This window comes from Fundulus heteroclitus, chromosome 11, assembly GCF_011125445.2.
Source record: "Fundulus heteroclitus isolate FHET01 chromosome 11, MU-UCD_Fhet_4.1, whole genome shotgun sequence".
Lineage (NCBI taxonomy): Eukaryota > Metazoa > Chordata > Actinopteri > Cyprinodontiformes > Fundulidae > Fundulus > Fundulus heteroclitus.
Genome location: NC_046371.1, coordinates 18447025 through 18466583, shown reverse-complemented (window position 1 = coordinate 18466583; position 19559 = coordinate 18447025). Strand labels below are relative to the sequence as shown.

The window sequence follows — 19559 nt, the reverse complement described above, 5'->3', positions numbered from 1 at the left end:
ATCTGTATACTGTCACAGACAGATGTACAGATGTACAGTACGTCATCCCTAAACAGGGATGACGTACTGTACATCTACTAACAACAAGGCTTTCAATCATCTGGTGCTGTTCTGCTGTCTGCAGTGGGTTTATGAAATGAATAAAACAGTTGTGTGAGATAAACTAGCTTGTAGAAGCAGAGAGGATGGCTCGCAGGTGCCTTGAATGATCATTCAAGACAGCGGGCAGAGAAAATGTGGCAAATCTAGACATGAGACGGGCCAGAATCATGACACTTTGGCTATGTTCACACTACTCGTTCTGACACTCAATTCCAAATTTTTGCTGAAATTTTGTGAGGTCATTCATACTACTTTTTGAATGTGACCGTCATCAGTTCAGACTTTGTTCTGAACGGTTCACAACCTCTAAGCGACCCGCATGTACACAAGAGAAAGTAGACGTCACACAGCAGCTCACTGATTACGGAAGTATGAACGGATGTAATTGTTACAGGAAGCATTCAATAAAGCTTTATCTAACAAAAAAAAAAAGAACATAGCAGTGGATACCGCTGTCTCTGTGTTAGTATTAAGTTGTTGAGAAATGGGAGTTGACAATAGGTAAGAAGAAAACATCACCGCTATTAAGAATTATCTTTTGTAGCGCTGTGACTGCTGCTGGTGTAGAGAAGTCTGTGTGGCTGTGTTATGGGAACCAGGACACTTTCACACAGGATGGATGAAATACGGCATGACCATTCAGACTGCATACGCTTTAATAATTATCAAGCACGTATCCAATTTGGTACCATCATTTTTGGAGGGTGAAAAGATCAGAATTGGGCCGTTTACACTGCCATAAAAAAAAGTCGGATATGGGCCGCATTTGCCTGCTGTGTGAACAGACAAAACATATCTTTGAACATTAAAAAAAATGTAAAACAGAACAGAACAGTAAAATGCATTACAAAATATTGCTCTACACAAAACAAGAAGCTGTTAAAAGTTTGTCAATAATCCCAGGCAAGATTTAAGAATAATATAAAATCAGAAGAGACTCTAAAGATTGAAAAACTGTGCTAAAGCTTAAAAATGAAAGCAACTAATCCAAGGCAAACTCTTTTTATGTGCAAAGAACAAATTTTGCCAGCTTGTATTTATGGACATGACAAGGTATTTGAAATTTGTTACACTGAATGAACAAGATTCTAGTATCTTGTCTAAGATTGATCACAGATAATAATTGAAGAAATCTTAAATAATCACTACTTACTCGTGATTTTAAATGTAGATTGTATTTCTTTTTACAACTATCTATGATGCTGCACTTCTCTTTAGGTAAAGCAAAAGGAATAGCTACTTCTTAGGAATTATAAATTAATTATAATTATAATTACTAATTATAGTTAATTAATTGGGTCACTATAAGGACCATGACATGTTAACTAATGGTCTGTTAATGAGAAAATGGCTCAAGAGTGGTTAGTTAATTAGTATTTTGTCTAATAATTTTTAGAACAACAAGCAAGGAATAGGAAAGTGATAGATAATAGTCAAGTACTGTAGAAATGTTGGTTAGTGCTGTGAACTATATACTCTAGTCCTTGTAAGCAAGAGTATTAATATGTAAAAGTACAAGAAATTAAGCTTAACTGTTAATTATTCAGAATTTCAGCATTCCTTTTGCCTCAATATATACCACATTAAGTCAAAAGTCAACTGCCTTAAATTTCTACATATACAGTGACCAATCAGCACAGAATAACTCATAGCATTGTGTTGCAGCATGGCGTGTCATGTTAAACAGTATTATAATTCTGTTAAAGTTTTAAATAGGTTTTTAGGTCTTCATCAGTCATGTATACACTTTTTTTTGCTCATTTCATGTTGAACTACTTTATACAAAATTATATGCTGGAAATCATGTCATCAATAAGCTATGATGAGTAATAACTAACAAAAGATGACCTATTATTATACTGTGATTTCTTCCTTACCTATTTTGTACATAACTCACCGATTACAAAATCTTTATCTCTTGATGGATAAACATTAAAATAAGTGATCAATAGTTCACTATTATGCAATGGTAACTTACAGACCTAGATTGGTACTTTACAGTCTGGCTCCAGAGCTGCAACAAAGAAACTTTTCTGTGATCCTGTTCTGCTAATGATAATAATATTTTCACATGGTGCTGAAACACTTTTATCCAAATCAGTTTTGTTTAAATTTTCTGTTTTTTTCTTTGCAGAATAGACATTTAAAAATTGCAAATACAGAGAAGAGGAGCACACTTACAGAAGTCATCAAAAAAACTAGTACATCTAAGCAATAGTATGAGTACCAAGGCATCTTGTAAGCCTGTGTACGCAGGTGAGGGGCCCCTTTGTGGCGCATCACATACTCTACCCAGAAAACAGCTTGATCCATGGGTGCTACTGGCTGATCTTTGTGTAAACGGGACAGTCTTTGCATGTTCTGCCTGTAGCTGTCTTTATAGAGCACTTCCTTAAGACCTCTTTCAAAAGTTTGGCCATTAACATCAGCTAGCTGAATGATCTTTGCAGCTCCTCTTTCCTGCAAACGTAGAAGGTTGTCATACTGGTCAAAGAACAAGGGTATGCCAAGCACAGGTACTCCATAGTAAATGGCTTCCTGGACTCCATTTGTCCCTCCGTGAGCTACAAAGACTTTTGTTTGTGGGTGGCCAAGAAGGTCCTTCTGTGGCATCCAGTCCACTATTAGAGTGTTGTTTCCCAGAGTAGAAGGACGCTTCCCTCTGTGCTTCCAGATTATCTGATTCAAAACAGATGAACAAATCAAAGCTAATATTTAAGTTTTGTATTATTAAATATAAATAGTTAATATTAATATACAATAACTAGAAAAGTTACACAGAAAAAGAGAATCACATGGAATATTTTACCTTTTGGGGCATCTCAGCAAAGACACTAGCAATTGAATCCACAGCCTCTTCAGGTAAAGAGTTAACCAAAGTTCCCAGAGTCATAATGATGACTCCATGCTCTCCAGCACTTTGAACAAACTCCTCCAGGTCCGCTGGCAGAGGCTGTGCAGGCTTGCACTGGAACCCTCCAATGTAGACAATGTTTGGCATTGTTGGCCGAGGGAATTCAAACACAAAATCTGACCTGAAGAGCCAAATATCTGCATCTTGAAGGAGTGAGACAATGTCACATCCACCCTCAATATATTTGTCACACATAGCATCATATATGGGTCCCAACACAAAATTTTGCTGGAACAATATGATAGTATAAAAAAATATATTTCTGATTCTCTGGATGAAATCCATTTTGTCTGTTAAGCCAGGTCCTGGGATCACTGGGACATAAGAAAGAGGTGAAGGAGCCAACACAAAGTGGCCTTCTCCACTTGTAATCCACCGAACGTTGAGGACTAATGGCAGTTTAAGATACTTAGCTAACACAACGCCTGGTCCTATTCCAGGATCAGTAAGAACCAGATCATACTGCGCATCTATCAAATCTTTTAGCAACCTTGGATTTTCAAAGATGCTTGAGACGGCATCACACCACAGGGTATGGCCAAAATAAACAAAAGACATAAACTTCTTAGTGAGCTTGAAGAAAGTTAACAGTGAAGATCCTTCTCGGTGTACCTAAAATAAACATAAAAAAAATAAAAGGTTTATAACTTCATATACAGGCAATAGATGGAACACACTGGGTGAAACACATGTAGCCATAATCACATACCCTCAATTGTTCTTGTATGAAGTCATTAAAGAAGTCCTTTACATCTTTAGCCATTTCAATGGTAATGGAGGTGTAGAGGGGGGATTTTTCTGGGATGTACCAGCTTGTGGCAGCCCTGATCACACTGATGTTGTGACCCCTGGCATGAAGTTCTTCTAGCAGGATCTTCATATTGATCCAGTAGCTGCCATCCATGGGATAAACCAAAATATTCCCTGCATAACAGTGTGGTGCAAAGGAAATCAGAAACAGGCTGAAAACTACCAGTATTCCACTCCCACGGTGCAAAGGCATGACTCCTAAAATGGATGAGAAACACATGTGTTCATCACATCAGGAGACATGTTACCAGAAACTGAGATATTTATCAAATCAAGACAAATTTGAGACAAAATAGTGTGGTCAAAGAATATTATTCTTTGAAAAAATGCATAAATTCACAATCTAAAAAGAAAGTATCAAGCAACATCTCAATGATATTCCCATTTACTCACCCATTTGAAGTGAATTAGTATCAGCCCGACATGCATACAGACTGGCTTTGCATACAGACTGGCTTTGAGTTCAAACTCCAAAAAAAGAGATAAAACCCTTCACACAGTAAATGAGTTACAGGTAGTATAGATTACGAGAAGCTGCTTTAAATACTCTGAAAATGAAATGAGTATGCTGTACTACAGTCAATTCATCATTCTCGGACAATAAACCATGATTGACTTTTACAAGTTTTATGCTTAATACTTTACAATGCGTTTCTGCTTTCAGGCTTAGAAACGGTATTTTGACATTTACTTGGACTACATGGACCCTTGTTGAATTTGTGTTAATATGTTTCATATTTTAAAATAGTTTGGAGTACAAATCTGTCATTTTCATCAGACATGTAGAAGTCATTGTCAAAAGAACCACGTGTCAGGTGGACAGCTGCAAAATCACTCTATCGTTGCAGTTTATGTACCCTGTCTGTTTGCTTGTGTACACACTGATCCATGTGGCAATGTGGCGTGTATGTGTGTGTGTGTGTGTGTGTGTGTGTGTGTGTGTGTGTGTGTGTGTGTGTGTGTGTGTGTGTGTGTGTGTGTGTGTGTGTGTGTGTTAAGGCATAGAGGTAATGATATTTCCCATAGGATAGAACTGCCCATCTCTGATTGTTTCAGCAGGATCCTGCAGCACCCTGATGACACCCAACTGAGTAAACACTGACGTCAAAGTAAAGCGAATTTGATGAACTTACCCTTTCCTGTGCCAACCTGTTTAAATATGTAACACACATCTTTAGGATGTGCCAAGCTCCTCATTCTCCACTTGCTTTGGCATCAAGACTGACTTTGGTGCACACCTATAAACTCTAATGCATTTAATGGAACAGGAAAGCGGTCATCTGTTGTTCTCCAGCAGTAGGAATGAATGATCACACTGACGTGAAATATTTATCTAAAAATCAGGAGAACAGACTGATAAAAACTGTAGATTACAAAGGCGAACAGGGGGGAAACAAAAAGGAGCCACCTGATGAGATGTGATGGTGATTGGAGAGTCCTGCTCAGAACTAAAAAAAAAAAAAAAACAAGCACATAAATGCCAAGGAAGGTAAATAGTTAGATGAACAAGTGAGTCTTATCATCTGTACCCGAAACAGCTGTAGGAGAGTATTACATTTGGGAGGTGAGTGGAGAAATTACAAAAAATTGGAATGCAAAAAGAGAACATCAGGATTAGATAAACCATGTTTGAGCTAGACTTGTCTAAACACCAAATTAAAAGGAAATGCAGTGCCTAATGTGACAAAGCAACAATAAAAAACAGTAAATAAATAAAACGGAAACTTTTCGAATTCATGGCACAACCATTTTTGATAGAGACCAATGGTGCAGTTTTATCATACTAAAGCCATAGAAGCCATTAAGACTTGAGTAGTTATGCACCATTATAACCCAAAAACCATATAGCAGAAGAATTAGAAGATGAAACGTGGGAAAACTGAATTAATACTGTAGTGAAATAGGGGTCTCAGTAACTGATTATATGAAATGATGGAAACAAACATCGTTTTGCAAGGTTCCGTTAAAGCGAAAACTTGCTCCTTATTTACCTTTGGATGTAGGAATGTAGCTCATGACTGCAGAGTAAGGAGAAATATCACTTAGGAGCTTGGCAGTTTGTGCGTATACATTTTCACAGCAAGCAAGTTTTTTCCTGATTCAAACTGGATTTATTTTATCTATGAATAAATAAAATGCTGATTTTGAGGTGTTGGATAAATTGTTTTACAAGTCTGAAGAGTCTTCTTTTTTTTTTGTATAATCACCATTATAATATTGCATTACTGTTTAATAGAATCTTTATTAGAAAGCTTTGTGTGTTTGAATTTATGATGTGATTGGTTGTTAGTGACCATGTGTATGTACATGAATTTTCTTGTATATATTTCTGTATCTGTCTTTTTTCTCAGTTTGTTTGTTTTGTTTGTTTGTTTGCTTTTTCTTTTCTTTTTTTTAAGGACCCCGTTGAAAACGAGATGGTTTCATCTCGAGGGGCTTATCTCTTCAAACTTTCGATAAATAAATTAACCAGCGACTATCACAAGGTAAGCAAAACAATTTATGTGGATAAATATCTTGACTATCCTGACATTGCCAAAACTTTTACTTTCTGTAGATATAACTATTACACTTTGTGTTCTCGTGTGAACTTTCTGGTTTGCTGCTGGGAGACAAGGGTGATGCCTGTCAGACATTTTTACTTTATTTGCAGGCCCCCTAGCAGCACAATGCTCATATAATCTTGCCCATGCAACAACAAGGGACTGTATAGAAATGGCATTTGGCCTGCTTAAGTCCTGTTTCCAATCGCTTCACCACCTGAGGGTTGGCCCAGATAGGGCCTGTGATATTTTTATAGCATGCGCTGTCCTTCACAATAGCCTTGGAGATGGGCTCGGATAATCCAGCAATATTTCCGGATAATGTCACCGGCAAATTAGTCAGACACCAACATGTTGTCAACCAATTCAGTTGATTTATTGCTTTTTGTTTTCAACAAAGGAGAGGATTTCCCAATGTTTTTGTTTCCTTTATTGTGATAAGGTCACTTGTCTGCTGAGAGTTTGGGAAAGAAAAAAAAAAAAGTAATACTTTGTGGAGGAGCATACAGTCATGTTTACAACTTGCACTGAAACATGCCTTACTTTTTTGTAGTTTCTGGATTTCCAAGTCCGGTTTATTCAGTGTCTTTTTTTGATTTCCATATCTAGGTCCAGTTCCTGCAGTTTTCTTTTGTTATGTGATTTGTATGTCTGCCAACTTAAGACATTTTGTGAATCCTGTAAAAAACATATCAATTAACTGTCAGGACTTGTCTTCATGAACCCGGATTGAGCACACACACACACACACACACACACATACACACACACACACACACACACAGAGAGAGAGAGAGCTCGTTTTGACAGTTTATTGAAAGTAATGAACGCTGGATGAAGAAAACCAGAGTCTGTTAATGGACTGGAGGAGGTGGGTGCAGCAGCTGATGGCCCGGAGAGAGTTCTGGCAGGAGCAGAGTAGAGACTTTCAGGCCAGAGTAACGGCAGAACCAGCGGCACAGCAGGGTGAACACTTGCAGGTCAAACAAAAAACTACCCAACCAGGGCGAATCCAAAATAAAGAAGAAAACGTAGGCAAACAAGAAAGCGTCTAAATGCAGACAAACAAAAGCGTCTACTACGCTGGCAGGCAAACAGAGGGCGTAGAGAAAAACCAGGGGAAATACAGGCGTACGACAACGGCAGAGAAAAAAAACACAGGCGTACGACTACGCCAGAGGGAAAAACAGGCGTACGTAAACGCTAGGGCTCAACTAGCGTACGGAAACGCCGGGGCACAAGGAAAACGCCGGGGCATATAGAAACGGGAACATCTAAAACACCAGGGACCAGAGGGCGTCCTAACATGCCAGGGAGACAGAAAAAATCCAAAACGCCAGGAACCAGAGGAACTAGGAGGACTCAGGAGAACTAGAACAACAGGGATACTAGGGAAAGCCAGAACAAAACAGAAACTACGGAGAGCTAGAACCAAACAAAAGTAAGGAACACGAAAACCAGATAAAACTAAGGAGCGTGAAGCAGCTCAAAACTAGGGAGCGCAGGGACCATAATGGGCGCTGGGAAAGCGCAGGAACCCATAGAGCATAGGGACTAGAACACGAGACCGAAACTGAACAACTAAGACAGGAAGTAAAGAACTAGAGCAGGACAGAAACTAAAGCACACTAAGATAACTCAAAACGAAGGGATGCTAAGTAACTCAAAACTAAAGGGTGACAAATAACTTAAAACTAAGGCAGGACTAAAACAAATAAAACAAAAGAGCACTGGGGCCTTAGGGGCGCAGGCAGCGACGGCTGCTAGGCCACATAGAGTCATCGTGGAGGACGGCCAGGATGTGGCAGGCGGCGGAGCAGCAGCGCCCGATGGAAACCTTGAGGAGGATGGCCTCGTCCAGGTAGAGTCAGGCGGCGCGGATTTTGTGAGTCGCAGGTTGTGGGGTTTTTTGGGCTTATTTTTTAAAGTGATGTTGTTTATTTGGGCTTGGCTTTTTTCCGATAGAAACCCCTTTTCTGGGTTATCGCGCCCGCATAACAAGAGCTATTGAGTGACATGGACTCACTGCTGCAGGTTTACAGACAGAGCCAGCATTGCGAGCGGCTAAAATACCTTTGCTCTTTTGCCTTCCCTTTCCTATTTGCTTTGCTTTTTTGACCTTTTCATTCATGTAAATGGATATGTTTGTGGAGAGGATGAGGAAGGACTAGGGATATATGCTTGTGGTTCCTGCAGCAATCTCTTCAAAGGTCTGGCGAAGAAGGTCTATTTCAGTCTGTTGGTGCTGGCTCAAGTTACTTTTAGTCTATCAGATGGGAGGATTGGGAATAGAGATTGTCCTGGATGACTGGGGTCATTTAGGATCTTTTTAAGCCTATTAAAGAAGACAACTTGAGCAGATTTTATCCACGTGCTGAAATGTGCAGATGACAAGCCACTGAGCTATCTTGATGAGCCACGGCAGCTGTTTGTTTTCTGCTGTGGTGCAGCTGGCATACCACACATTCAGTATGTCAGGACATTCTCAATTATTATGTGATAGAAATTCTTCAACAGAGTTAAAGGAAGCATTTTCCTCCACAATATTCTTATTACGAAGCGGCACTGCTGGGCTTTCTTGATGATGTCGGGGGTGTTTGTAGTCCAGCTCAGGTCTTCCGATAAATGGAGTCCAAGGATATTGAAGTGTGCAACACAGTTGACCTCCTCTCTGTTGATATTGAGTTATGTGTGCAGCATGGACCTCAATTTCCAGAAATTAAAGAAAATTGAATTTCTTTGGTCATCTTGATGTTGAGGTTGAAGTGGTTGTCACAGTACAAAGCTGCCAGTGTCTGGGTGCAATGGCTGTGTTGTCAGCCAATTTAATAATGGTTTTCGAGCTGTAAGTAGCAATGCAGTCACGTGTACAGTGTGAACCGAACAAGCCCTACACACTGGTGTAGAGAACGATGATGTAGAGGTGCCCATCCTGACATGCTGAGATCTGTTTGTGAGAGTGTTTTTAATTTACAGACAGAGGGATGTTCCTAGCTGTAGTGTCTGCATTTTGTCAGTCAGTCAGTTGTGGCTGGTGGAATTAAATGCAGACACATATGTTTGGTTTATCCAAGTGGCTGAAAGTGATGTGGAGAGCTATGGTAATAGCATCATCCATGGATCTGTTGGACCTGTAAGTAAACCAGTGATCAAATCTAGGTGGTATAAGGGTCTTAATACCAGGTCATAACAGTCAAGGCAGTCATTTTGACCATTTTGCGGTTTTTATGCTCAGTTACCTTATCAAATTCAAAAATAAAGCCTTGTCGGTCTCTGACCTTTGCAAATTATCCTGATGACTTTTTAACCAAATTTTGGTTGGCAGTGAACATTGAGTAAAAATATACATGTTGAATAGAGCTCCATATTTGGGAAATGAGGGAAAGCGGAGTAGAGGTCAGCTGCTTTGGGAGAATGTGGTTCTGATACCTGCAGAGCCATTCATGGTGAAGGTAAGAAATATCTATATTATATGCTATATCACACATATAATATTAACACGTGGTAGAGAAAAGTCAAGAGTCTCAAATGTTAAAACAAGAAACAAGCAACATCCTACTGTTGAGATGTAGCAGGAGATTATAGAAAGTCCTCAGTCCAGAATATGCCTTCCAATGCAGTCATGAAACCACAAAAAATAACTTTTACTTGTCAGTAATACAATTTTGGAGCTGCCAATACATTGGTTTTGTAGGTAACTAAAATGTTCAGAAGTGGGTATTTTTATTTTTAAGCTTGAAACTTCTTGACAAATCAAACAGATTTCTAGTGTTTGACAAAGAAATGTCAAACACTAGAAATGTATGTAGTATGTTGTTGCTTAAAAATACAAGCTTCCAAGGAGATATAAAAGAACAGCAAATACTTCTAAATAGCTGCTATAAATCATCAGCAGTGTTTATTTATGATATTAACGGAAGTACATACTGCGCATGCGCAGCAGGGGTTAATACAAGGTAGCGGCTAACGGCTATTAGCATCTCCCAGCGAAACAATGAAGAAATGTCCAAGATCCAGTGACAAAAAAATTTTAAAATATGATTCCAAGAGGGAAAAGACCGGAATGTTGCTGGGAATGCAGTATGAATGTTGGTGTTCACTGAAGTGGACGCTAAACCTGTCGAGGGTCAGATGTGACTGCAATGTTGATTGACATGAGTAAATGTTCTGCTATGAGGCCGGTAAAGTTTTTGTAGATAGTTTTTTTTAAAGTCTTTTTGTTTCTATTTAAATTAAACCAGTTCGATCATGCTGAATGATAATTTTAAAAAAAGCTAGATCACAATATACCATTTTTTATGTCGACCCTTTTCATAAAACCCCAATTAATTACATTGTTAAGTGGTTCTAACATTAAAAATGTGACAAACTTCATGTGGTAGGAATTCTTCTGCAGGGCACTGTAGTTGATAAAGACAACGTTTATTCTTAACAGACAATTCAATTCAATTCCATTATTGCTTTAGGTCAGTTTTGTTTAAGCTTTCTGTTCCCTCCAGTTCTACAGAATAGAAATCTAAAAACAGCAAAAGGCAGGGAGAGGAGCACAGTTACAGCAGTCATCAAAAAGACTAGTACATCCAAGGAATGGTATGAGTACCAAGGCATCTTGTAAGCCTGTGTACGCAGGTGAGGGGCCCCTTTGTGGCGCATCACATACTCTACCCAGAAAATAGCTTGATCCATGGGTGCTACTGGCTGATCTTGGTGTAAATGGGACAGTCTTTGCATATTCTGCCTGTAGCTGTCTTTATAGAGCACTTCCTTAAGACCTCTTTCAAAAGTGTGGCCATTAACTTCATAAAGCTGAATAATCTTCGCAGCTCCTCTTTCCTGCAAACGTAGAAGGTTGTCATACTGGTCAAAGAACAACGGTATCCCAAGCACAGGTACTCCATAGTAAATGGCTTCCTGGACTCCATTTGTTCCTCCGTGAGCTACAAAGACTTTTGTTTGTGGGTGGCCAAGAAGGTCCTTCTGTGGCATCCAGTCCACTATTAGAGTGTTGTTTCCCAGAGTAGAAGGACGCTTCCCTCTGTGCCTCCAGATTATCTGATTCCAAATAAATAAAACAAAAGAAAGGGACAAAATGATTGTCATATCTTCGCATAATTAGCAGATTAAACACCATGACAACAAGAACGAATGACTGTCTTTGATCCATAATTAATTAGGCAGGGAATTTGCTCTAGGTTTGTTCCCTAGTTCAGTGAATTTGTTAAAAAAAAACAAAAACAAAAAACACCAGAACTACACCCTGTCCTCACTGACAAGTCCAGAAAGCCCCCCGCCCTTTTTCTCCTTTTATTTAACCTTTTATTTAACCTTTATTTAACCTCATCACCAATGAGATTTAAAAAAAAATTACAGAGGAGACCTGGAAATATTCCTAGTATGACATGAAATTCAAACCAGACACACATAAGAATCCAACTTTTCAACAATCACAAAGAAATCAAAACTAATTAGTGCATAAATTATGTGAAAGAACGTGGACTTAAACAGGTAACAGGGGACTGAAGATGCAAACTGGAATTTTTTTATACTTACTACAAAAACCCATTCTAATGACATCTTAATTGATCTAAAAAGAAATTAGTTGTTTGTATTGCAAGATATGATTTAGACCCAGTCTTCTACATGAAGTACCTTCAAATCTTAACATTTTTGAGGACCTCTGCTATGTACTCTGATCTTCAGTTATTTTGTTAGGATGATTGACTCAGCTATAGCAGCCTTCTGGTTTCCATTGGTTTATTTTTCTGAAAAGAAGAGTTTCATTGGCCATAACCAATGACTAACATATGTTGCAACACAAATGTCTTTATCTATTTGCATTTGACTATTATCACATACTATTATGACTTGAGAAACCTTTTTATAGATCATCAGTTGGGTAAAAACCAGCACCGATGCCAGGATAAATACTTTCAGATTTCAAGTGCTTTGTTCACTTTCTGAACCTTTTTTTTTTTTTTTGGCAAATTTTCTTCCTGTGTTCAATGCTTAATATGACTTAGACTTAGACTTAGACTTAGACTTTCTTTATTGTCATTTTGTAGCACAGAGTGCATACAGAACGAAATTTCGTTTTTTCATACAGCTCAGAAAGATTGCAGTAACTCTACAGGATACTTTGCAGTGAATTTACAGTACAGGATAAGAAAAATGCAGTGGTAAATCACAGTCAAATACAGGATAACTTTCAATTAACTTTCGGATAAAGTGCAGCAGTGAGCAGTAGGCAGATTGAAATGTAAAAACAATGTAAGCAATGTAAACAATTATGCAGTAAGGTGCAGCAGTGATTTAACAATAGACAGTTGCATTGTAAACAGTTTTGCAGTACGTTTCCGGAAAAAGTGCAGCAGCGATATTGAAGGATACATACAAATGTGCAAATTAGCGGGTCGAGTGTGGTACACAGTCCGTTTTTATACTTCAGCAGTTCAACAGTCTGATGGCAGCAGGGAAAAAGCTTTTGCAGAACCTGGTGGACCTGCAACGGATGCTGCGGAACCTCTTTCCAGAGGGCAGCAGGGAGAATAGTCCATGGTGGGGGTGTGAGGGGTCCCTGATGATGTTACGGGCTCGAGACACACAGCGCTGCGATGAAATGTCTTTAATGGAGGGAAGAGGAGCCCCGATGATCCCTTCTGCTGTCCTCACCACTCTCCTCACGTTCTTCCAGTCGGAGGCACTGCAGCCTCCACACCACACAGAGAGACAGCTGGTCAGAATACTCTCTATGGTGCTTCTGTAGAAAGTCGTGAGGATGGGCGGGGGCAGGCGGGCTCTCCTCATCCTCCGCAGAAAGTACAATCGCTTCTGTGCCCTCTTCACCAGTGACGTGGTGTTCAAAGACCAGCTGAGGTTCTCCGTGATGTGCACCCCCAGGAACTTGGTGCTGCTGACCACCTCCACAGCTGAGCTGTTGATGAGCAGTGGAGCATGGTGAGGCCGGTTCTTCCTGAAGTCGACGATGATCTCCTTCGTCTTCTCCACGTTCAGGATCAGGCTGTTGTCTCTGCACCAGCCCACCAGCTGCTCCACCTCCTCTCTGTAGTCCTGGTCGTTGTCGTCTCTGATCAGGCCCACCACCGTTGTGTCGTCCGCAAACTTCACGATGTGATTGGTGGTGAACCTGGGGACGCAGTCGTGTGTCATCAGAGTGAACAGCAGGGGGCTCAGGACACAGCCCTGAGGGGAGCCCGTGCTGAGGGTGATGACATCAGAGGTGTTCTGTCCGACCCGGACTGATTGAGGTCTGTTGGTTAGGAAGTCCAGCAGCCAGTTGCGAAGGGGTGTGCTGAAGCCCAGATGCTCCAGTTTTCCCACCAGATGCTGTGGGATGATGGTGTTGAACGCTGAACTGAAGTCCAGGAACAGCATCCGCACGTGCGTGTTCTTCTCCTCCAGGTGTGCCAGGCTCAGGTGAAGAGCAGAGGAGATGGCGTCCTCAGTGGAGCGGTTCCGTCGGTAGGCAAACTGGAACGGGTCGAGTGTTGGGGGGAGACTGGAGACGATGTGTTCCTTTACCAGCCTTTCAAAGCACTTCATCATGATGGGAGTCAGTGCAACAGGCCGGTAGTCGTTGAAACAGGTGACTTGAGGTTTCTTCGGCACCGGAATGATGGAGGCAGACTTGAAGCATGCTGGCACTGTGGCTTGGTCCAGCGAGGTGTTAAAAATGTCTGTGAGGACACCAGCCAGCTGACCTGCACACTCCTTGAGCACCCGCCCAGGTATGTTGTCGGGGCCTGGGGCCTTTCGCGGGTTGACTCTCCTCAGAGTCTTCAACACGTCGGCAGTGTCAAGGCAGAGGACCTCCTCTTCCTGATGGGGAACAGCTTTCACTGCTGGAGTGCTGTTTAGTGCCTCAAACCTCCCAAAGAAGTTATTTAGTCCATTGAGGAAGTCAGCATCAACTTCACCCACCGGGGGGGAGGGCGTGTTGTATTCAGTGATCGCCCGGATGCCTTTCCACATGCTCCTGGTGTTGCTGGCATCGTGGAAAAGCTCCTGGATTTTCTGGCTGTGGTTCCGCTTTGCAAGCCTGATGGCACGGTTCAGGTTGGCTCTCGCTGTCCTCAGAGCCTCCTTGTCTCCAGACTTGAAGGCTGAGTTCCGTGCTTTTAGCGCTTGACGGACCTCCGCAGTAATCCAGGGTCGTTGGTTGGCTCGGGTGATGATGGTCTCGGTGGTGCTGACGTCCTCAATGCATTTGTTGATGTAGGCTGACACGGTCATGGCGTACTCATCAATGTTGATCTTGTCCTCATAAGTTGCTGCAGCTTTGAACATGTTCCAGTCAGAGCACTCAAAACAGTCCTGGAGCGCCTCCATTGCTCCTTCAGTCCACACCCTCACCTGCCTCGCTGTAGGTTTTGCTCTGATCAGCAGGGGCCTGTATGCAGGAATTAGCATCACAGAAAGGTGGTCTGAAGAGCCCAGGTGGGGGCGGGGGGCTGCTCTGAATGCTCCTTTTATGTTTGTGTAAACTAGGTCTAGAGTGTTCTCTCCCCGAGTTGCAAAATCCACGTGTTGGTAAAAATGAGGGAGAACAGTTTTCATATTTGCCTGGTTAAAATCCCCAGCAATGATGAAAACACCCTCTGTGTGTGCAGATTGCAGCTCAGAGATAGTCCGATAGAGAACAGTCATAGCCTCTTTAGTATCAGCGCTGGGAGGGACGTAAACCGCTGCGATGATAACAACAGTGAACTCTCTAGGCAGATAAAAAGGTCTGCAGCTAATAATCATAAGCTCAATGTCCGGAGAGCAGAGACTTGTGACTAATCTAGCATTTTTACACCAGGTGTTATTGATGTAAACGCAGAGTCCGCCCCCTCGGGTCTTACCGCAGAGTTCTGTCTGTCTGTCGGCGCGGAAAGTAGCTAGCCCCTCCAGGCTAACGGCGTTGTCTGGGATTGATGATGAAAGCCATGTTTCGGTCAGAATGAGAGCGCAGCAGTCCCTGAACTCTCTCTTTGTAGAGAGCTCGAGTTGTAAATGGTCCATTTTGTTGTCCAGTGAGCGAACGTTGGAAAGCCAGATGGATGGTAGCGGCGGTCTGAATGGGTTAGCCTTTAGCCTCGCTGCTAAACCTCCTCGGCACCCGCGCTTCTTCAGCCGGCTACACCGCTTCCGCGTCGCTCTCCTCCGGCGTGAGCTGCTCGTCGAGGCCGCCGCTTCACAGGCCTCCGGGGCTGGTCTCCGTAGGACGCCACAGTCACGTAAGCAGACGAGCGTGGTATTTAAAAGTCCAAAAGCACAACTTGATCGCAACTCCAACAGGCGCTCGCGGTCAAGTACTGATCGGCTGGGTAGATGAGTGGTTTCCAGCGAGTTTGGCGGCATTTTTATGCATTTTTATGCAAAAAGTCCGCGAGTTGGTACAGAGCTGTGTTCGGCTGCTGCCGCCAGGGGCGCCGCCGGAAGACATATGGTCCATTTTACTTCAAAATAGATAAATTAATACAGTATATTAACTGCCTTGCTTTTGTTTCTTCATTTGTGCTATTTACTTGGGTTATTACTGACACCTGGTTTAAATTTCACAAAGACCTTTAATGAATGTGAGTATATGTACATCAAGAACAATAATGATCAATTATCATATGGGTTGCAATGAGGTCATTTGTCAGTTTAACAGTACCTTTTGAAAATAACAACCTTTAAGCAAGTATTATACATACTTGCCCACATTTCTGTATTGAAAATGCTTTTTTAATCAGTATAATGTAATATTCTAATCTTAAATGTTGTGTTTTCATTATATGTAAGCAAAAAATAATCGTTATTAACAGAAATAGGCGCTTTGAAACATCAGTCTGTGAGCAATCAATCTATATAATGTGTTTATATTAGTCAATTGTGTAACTGAAACAAATTTACTTTTTGATAATAATAAATTATATCTCTCAAACAGTACAATGATTGTTGTCATACTCCGAAAGCTTTTAAAGATGAGGAGCATCCAAGAGAATGTTTTACCTTTTGGGGCATCTCAGCAAAGACATTTGCAATTTCGTCCACAACGTCTTCTGGTAAATTGTTAACCAAAGTTCCCAGAGTCATAATGATGACCCCATGCTCTCCAGCACTTTGAACAAACTCCTCCAGGTCCGCTGGCAGAGGCTGTGCAGGCTTGCACTGGAACCCTCCAATGTAGACAACGTTTGGCATTGTTGGCCGAGGGAATTCAAAGACAAAATCTGACCTGAAGAGCCAAATATCTGCATCTTGAAGCAGTGAGACAATGTCACACCCACCCTCAATATATTTGTCACACATGGAGTCATATGCAGGTCCTACCATAAATTTCTCCTGGAACCATATCAGACTATAGAAAAAAATATTTTTTATCCTCTGGGTAAAATCCATTTTGTCTGTCAATCCAGATCCTGGGATCACTGGGACATAAGAAAGAGGTGAAGGAGCCAACACAAAGTGGCCTTCTCCACTTGTGATCCAGCGAACGTTGAGGACTAATGGCAGTTTAAGATACTTAGCTAACACAACGCCTGGTCCTATTCCAGGATCAGTAAGAACCAGATCATACTGCGCATCTATCAAATCTTTTAGCATCTTTGGATTTTCAAAGATTCGTGATGCAGCATCACACCACAGGGTATGGGCCTGAGCAATGAAGGACAAAAACCTCTTTGTGAGATTTAAAAAAGTCAGCAGTGAAGACCCTTTTTGGTGAGCCTACAAATAAGAAAAAAAATCTATCACTGTGATGTATAGGTTAAACAAATTGCACATAGAGAAATCAATGTATTTATTCAAACCACATACCTTCATTTGTTCTTGTATGAATCCATTGAAAAAGTCCTTCACATCTTTATCCATTTCAATGGTAATGGAGGTGTAGAGGGGGGATTTTTCCGGAATGTACCAGCTTGTGGCAGCTCTGATCACACTGATATCATGTCCCCTGGCATGAAGTTCCTCTAGCAGGATTTTCATATTGACCCAGTGGCTGCCATCTAGAGGATACACCAAAATCTTCCCCGCATCACCAAGTGGAGTGAAGAAAATCAGAAATGAGCTAAATAATACAAACATACCACCCACATGGTGCAAAGGCATGGCTCCTAAAATGGATGACAGAAAAACCTAGCTCACAAAACATGCAATCTGATAATGTGAAGCATATTTTCATTTATAAAAGTATTAATCCAAAAAAAAAAGAAAATACAAAGGTGTTATCATCCCCAGCATCATAATATTCCAAAAAATAGTGGCAAATAATAGTACCTGTATCTGATGTTATCAATGGCTCTACTGGCTTGCAAACTTACGGTCATCCAGGACAGCTTTGAGTTCAAACTACGGTAAAAGAGATAAAGGCCCTCACCAAGTAAATGGGTTACAGATGGAACTCAGTGTCACCTGTAACTCATTCACTTGGGGGGCACCTAACTCTATGCTGTAAAGGGATAGGGGTGGGGGGCTAGAGTTTACGGTGCATCACTCCAAACTCTATATCTTAAATCAGATCAGAGTTTGGATCTCAATGTGCATTCTGCCTCAACTCTGCAACATTATTTTTTTTTTTACATGTCTTGTTGCAGTCTATCAGGTATATCTTATAGAAAAGCAATTTTGATATATCAAGTACCCTAATTGCGTGCTTGGCTTTTTGAAATCTAGACTTGATCCAGGATCAAAGTAGGAAGGCCATGTTGATGTAATAATAACCTATGTTTGTATGACCTTCAACCATTTTGATTATTTTTTGTTGGTGTGTCGATGTGTGTGTGTCGATGTGTGTGTGTGTGTGTGTGTGTGTGGATACTAAGTGCACTTTGGAGTGGCTGTATGTGGGCAGGTTTGTCAACTGTTGCACAGTTGTACAAGTGCCAAAAACACATGCAACACTAACACCCAAAAGTAGCAAATGACAGGTAGACTCATCTCCAAAAGGCCACAGCAAATTAAATATTTAGCTTGCTGACTAAATATTTAGTTTGGAGCTAAATATTTAGCTTGCCAATTAAATATTTAACATTTGTAACATTTATAAATGTATGAATTAAAAATTACCACCCCCCCCCCCCCTTTTATGACAGGCTGAATAACCCAAAATACTGCTGTTAATCTTTTACTTTGTAAGGTTACAAACGGCACCTAATAGCTTTTATGAGCCAGAGACAAAACCTTTTGTCTGTGCTTTTTGAAAATTAATCAGGCTCCTCTGATTTTGTGTTGCCTGAACATTACTGTCTTTTAGAAGTACATCACCTTCCCTGGAAAATTATGAAATGAACACAGAATCAAACAGTAAAAGTAAAAGTTTCAGCATCTTTACATGATTGTGCATGAGTAACTGCACAGGCTGGCTACAGCTTGGGGTATAAGGGACATAAGTTTGATGTCTCCTAACTTAAAGAGTCATCTAATACCGCCAAACATGGATGCACTAAAATGTCCACCAATGTCCTTCCTCATTAATATACTGTAGCTATAGTACTATCTATAGGTAAAGCAGAGCGAACAGCAACAGGAAAACATCTTGGGACAAGTCCCCTTTTTTTTGTTTTTTTTGTCAATATTCAGATCTGGTTTTGCATTGGTCATACTGAGCTGTATGGTGCCGATGTAAATGGTCAAACAAATTAGTTTTGTTACCTCTCATTATGGCAAAAGGTGCAAGGCTCTGTCGACACAGAACATGCATTTGAACAAAATATATCATCCTTCTGGTAGTCAAAATAATTCCAGATATTTGATGTTCCATCATCGCCCTGAATCAGCCCAAAGACAGTGGTGTCATCTGCAAACTACAGGAGTTTCACGCACCACTATTTAAAGGTATTGCAGGGGAGGTGCGCAACAGCGTTGCCTTTTTTTTGTCCAGAAAATACAGGCTTCCTAAAACATTCTAAATGTGACAACAGCACCCCCGCTGGTTGGTCTATACCTGCGGCAGTAGTAGGGCTGGGTACCGAATTCGGTGCTTTTTATAGATAGATAGATAGATAGATAGATAGATAGATAGATAGATAGATAGATAGATAGATAGATAGATAGATAGATAGATAGATAGATAGATAGATAGATAGATAGATAGATAGATAGATAGATAGATAGATAGATAGATAGATAGATAGATTTTCAGAAAAAAAGTGTTGTTGGTTAAACCTCAATCTCTCTAAAGAAGCATTATTTCTGCAAAAGAA

General features: G+C 40.8%; 2 protein-coding genes across 4 annotated transcripts; both read right to left on the bottom strand.

Annotated features, from left to right (window-relative positions):
• Window positions 1-740: 740 nt before the first annotated feature.
• ugt5d1 (UDP glucuronosyltransferase 5 family, polypeptide D1) lies at window positions 741-4309 on the bottom strand. The gene is made up of 4 exons (XM_036143032.1): window positions 4220-4309; window positions 3726-4024; window positions 2912-3628; window positions 741-2781 (listed from the first exon to the last, which is right to left on the bottom strand). The coding sequence occupies exons 1-4, from the start codon at window positions 4221-4223 to the stop codon at window positions 2200-2202; spliced, it is 1602 nt and encodes a 533-aa protein (XP_035998925.1). The 5' UTR covers window positions 4224-4309; the 3' UTR covers window positions 741-2199.
• A 6463-nt stretch (window positions 4310-10772) lies between these two features.
• Window positions 10773-19122, bottom strand: LOC118556485 (UDP-glucuronosyltransferase 2C1-like). 3 transcript variants are annotated; one of them, XM_036143036.1, is made up of 4 exons: window positions 19009-19122; window positions 17173-17382; window positions 16366-17082; window positions 10773-11421 (listed from the first exon to the last, which is right to left on the bottom strand). In XM_036143036.1, exons 2-4 carry the CDS (start codon window positions 17341-17343, stop codon window positions 10837-10839), a joined length of 1473 nt encoding a protein of 490 aa, XP_035998929.1. In that variant the 5' UTR covers window positions 17344-17382; window positions 19009-19122; the 3' UTR covers window positions 10773-10836. The 3 variants fall into 3 exon arrangements, with proteins under 3 accessions (XP_035998929.1, XP_035998926.1, XP_035998927.1); XM_036143033.1 differs by lacking the exon at window positions 19009-19122 and adding an exon at window positions 17635-17708 and having other exon boundaries at window positions 17173-17471; XM_036143034.1 differs by lacking the exon at window positions 19009-19122 and adding an exon at window positions 17635-17689.
• Window positions 19123-19559: the final 437 nt, after the last annotated feature.

What these genes read in the sequence shown, in the direction of transcription:
- ugt5d1 (XM_036143032.1), bottom strand. An exon ending in TCATACAAGAACAATTGAGG is followed by an intron (nt 3,629 to 3,725) that starts GTATGTGATTAT and finishes TGTTTATTTTAG; the next exon opens with GTACACCGAGAAGGATCTTC. An exon ending in TTGCTGAGATGCCCCAAAAG is followed by an intron (nt 2,782 to 2,911) that starts GTAAAATATTCC and finishes GTTTTGAATCAG; the next exon opens with ATAATCTGGAAGCACAGAGG.
- LOC118556485 (XM_036143033.1), bottom strand. Translation starts at nt 17,466, where the DNA reads ATGCCTTTGCACCATGTGGGTGGTATGTTTGTATTATTTAGCTCATTT. An exon ending in TCATACAAGAACAAATGAAG is followed by an intron (nt 17,083 to 17,172) that starts GTATGTGGTTTG and finishes TCTTATTTGTAG; the next exon opens with GCTCACCAAAAAGGGTCTTC. An exon ending in TTGCTGAGATGCCCCAAAAG is followed by an intron (nt 11,422 to 16,365) that starts GTAAAACATTCT and finishes ATTTGGAATCAG; the next exon opens with ATAATCTGGAGGCACAGAGG.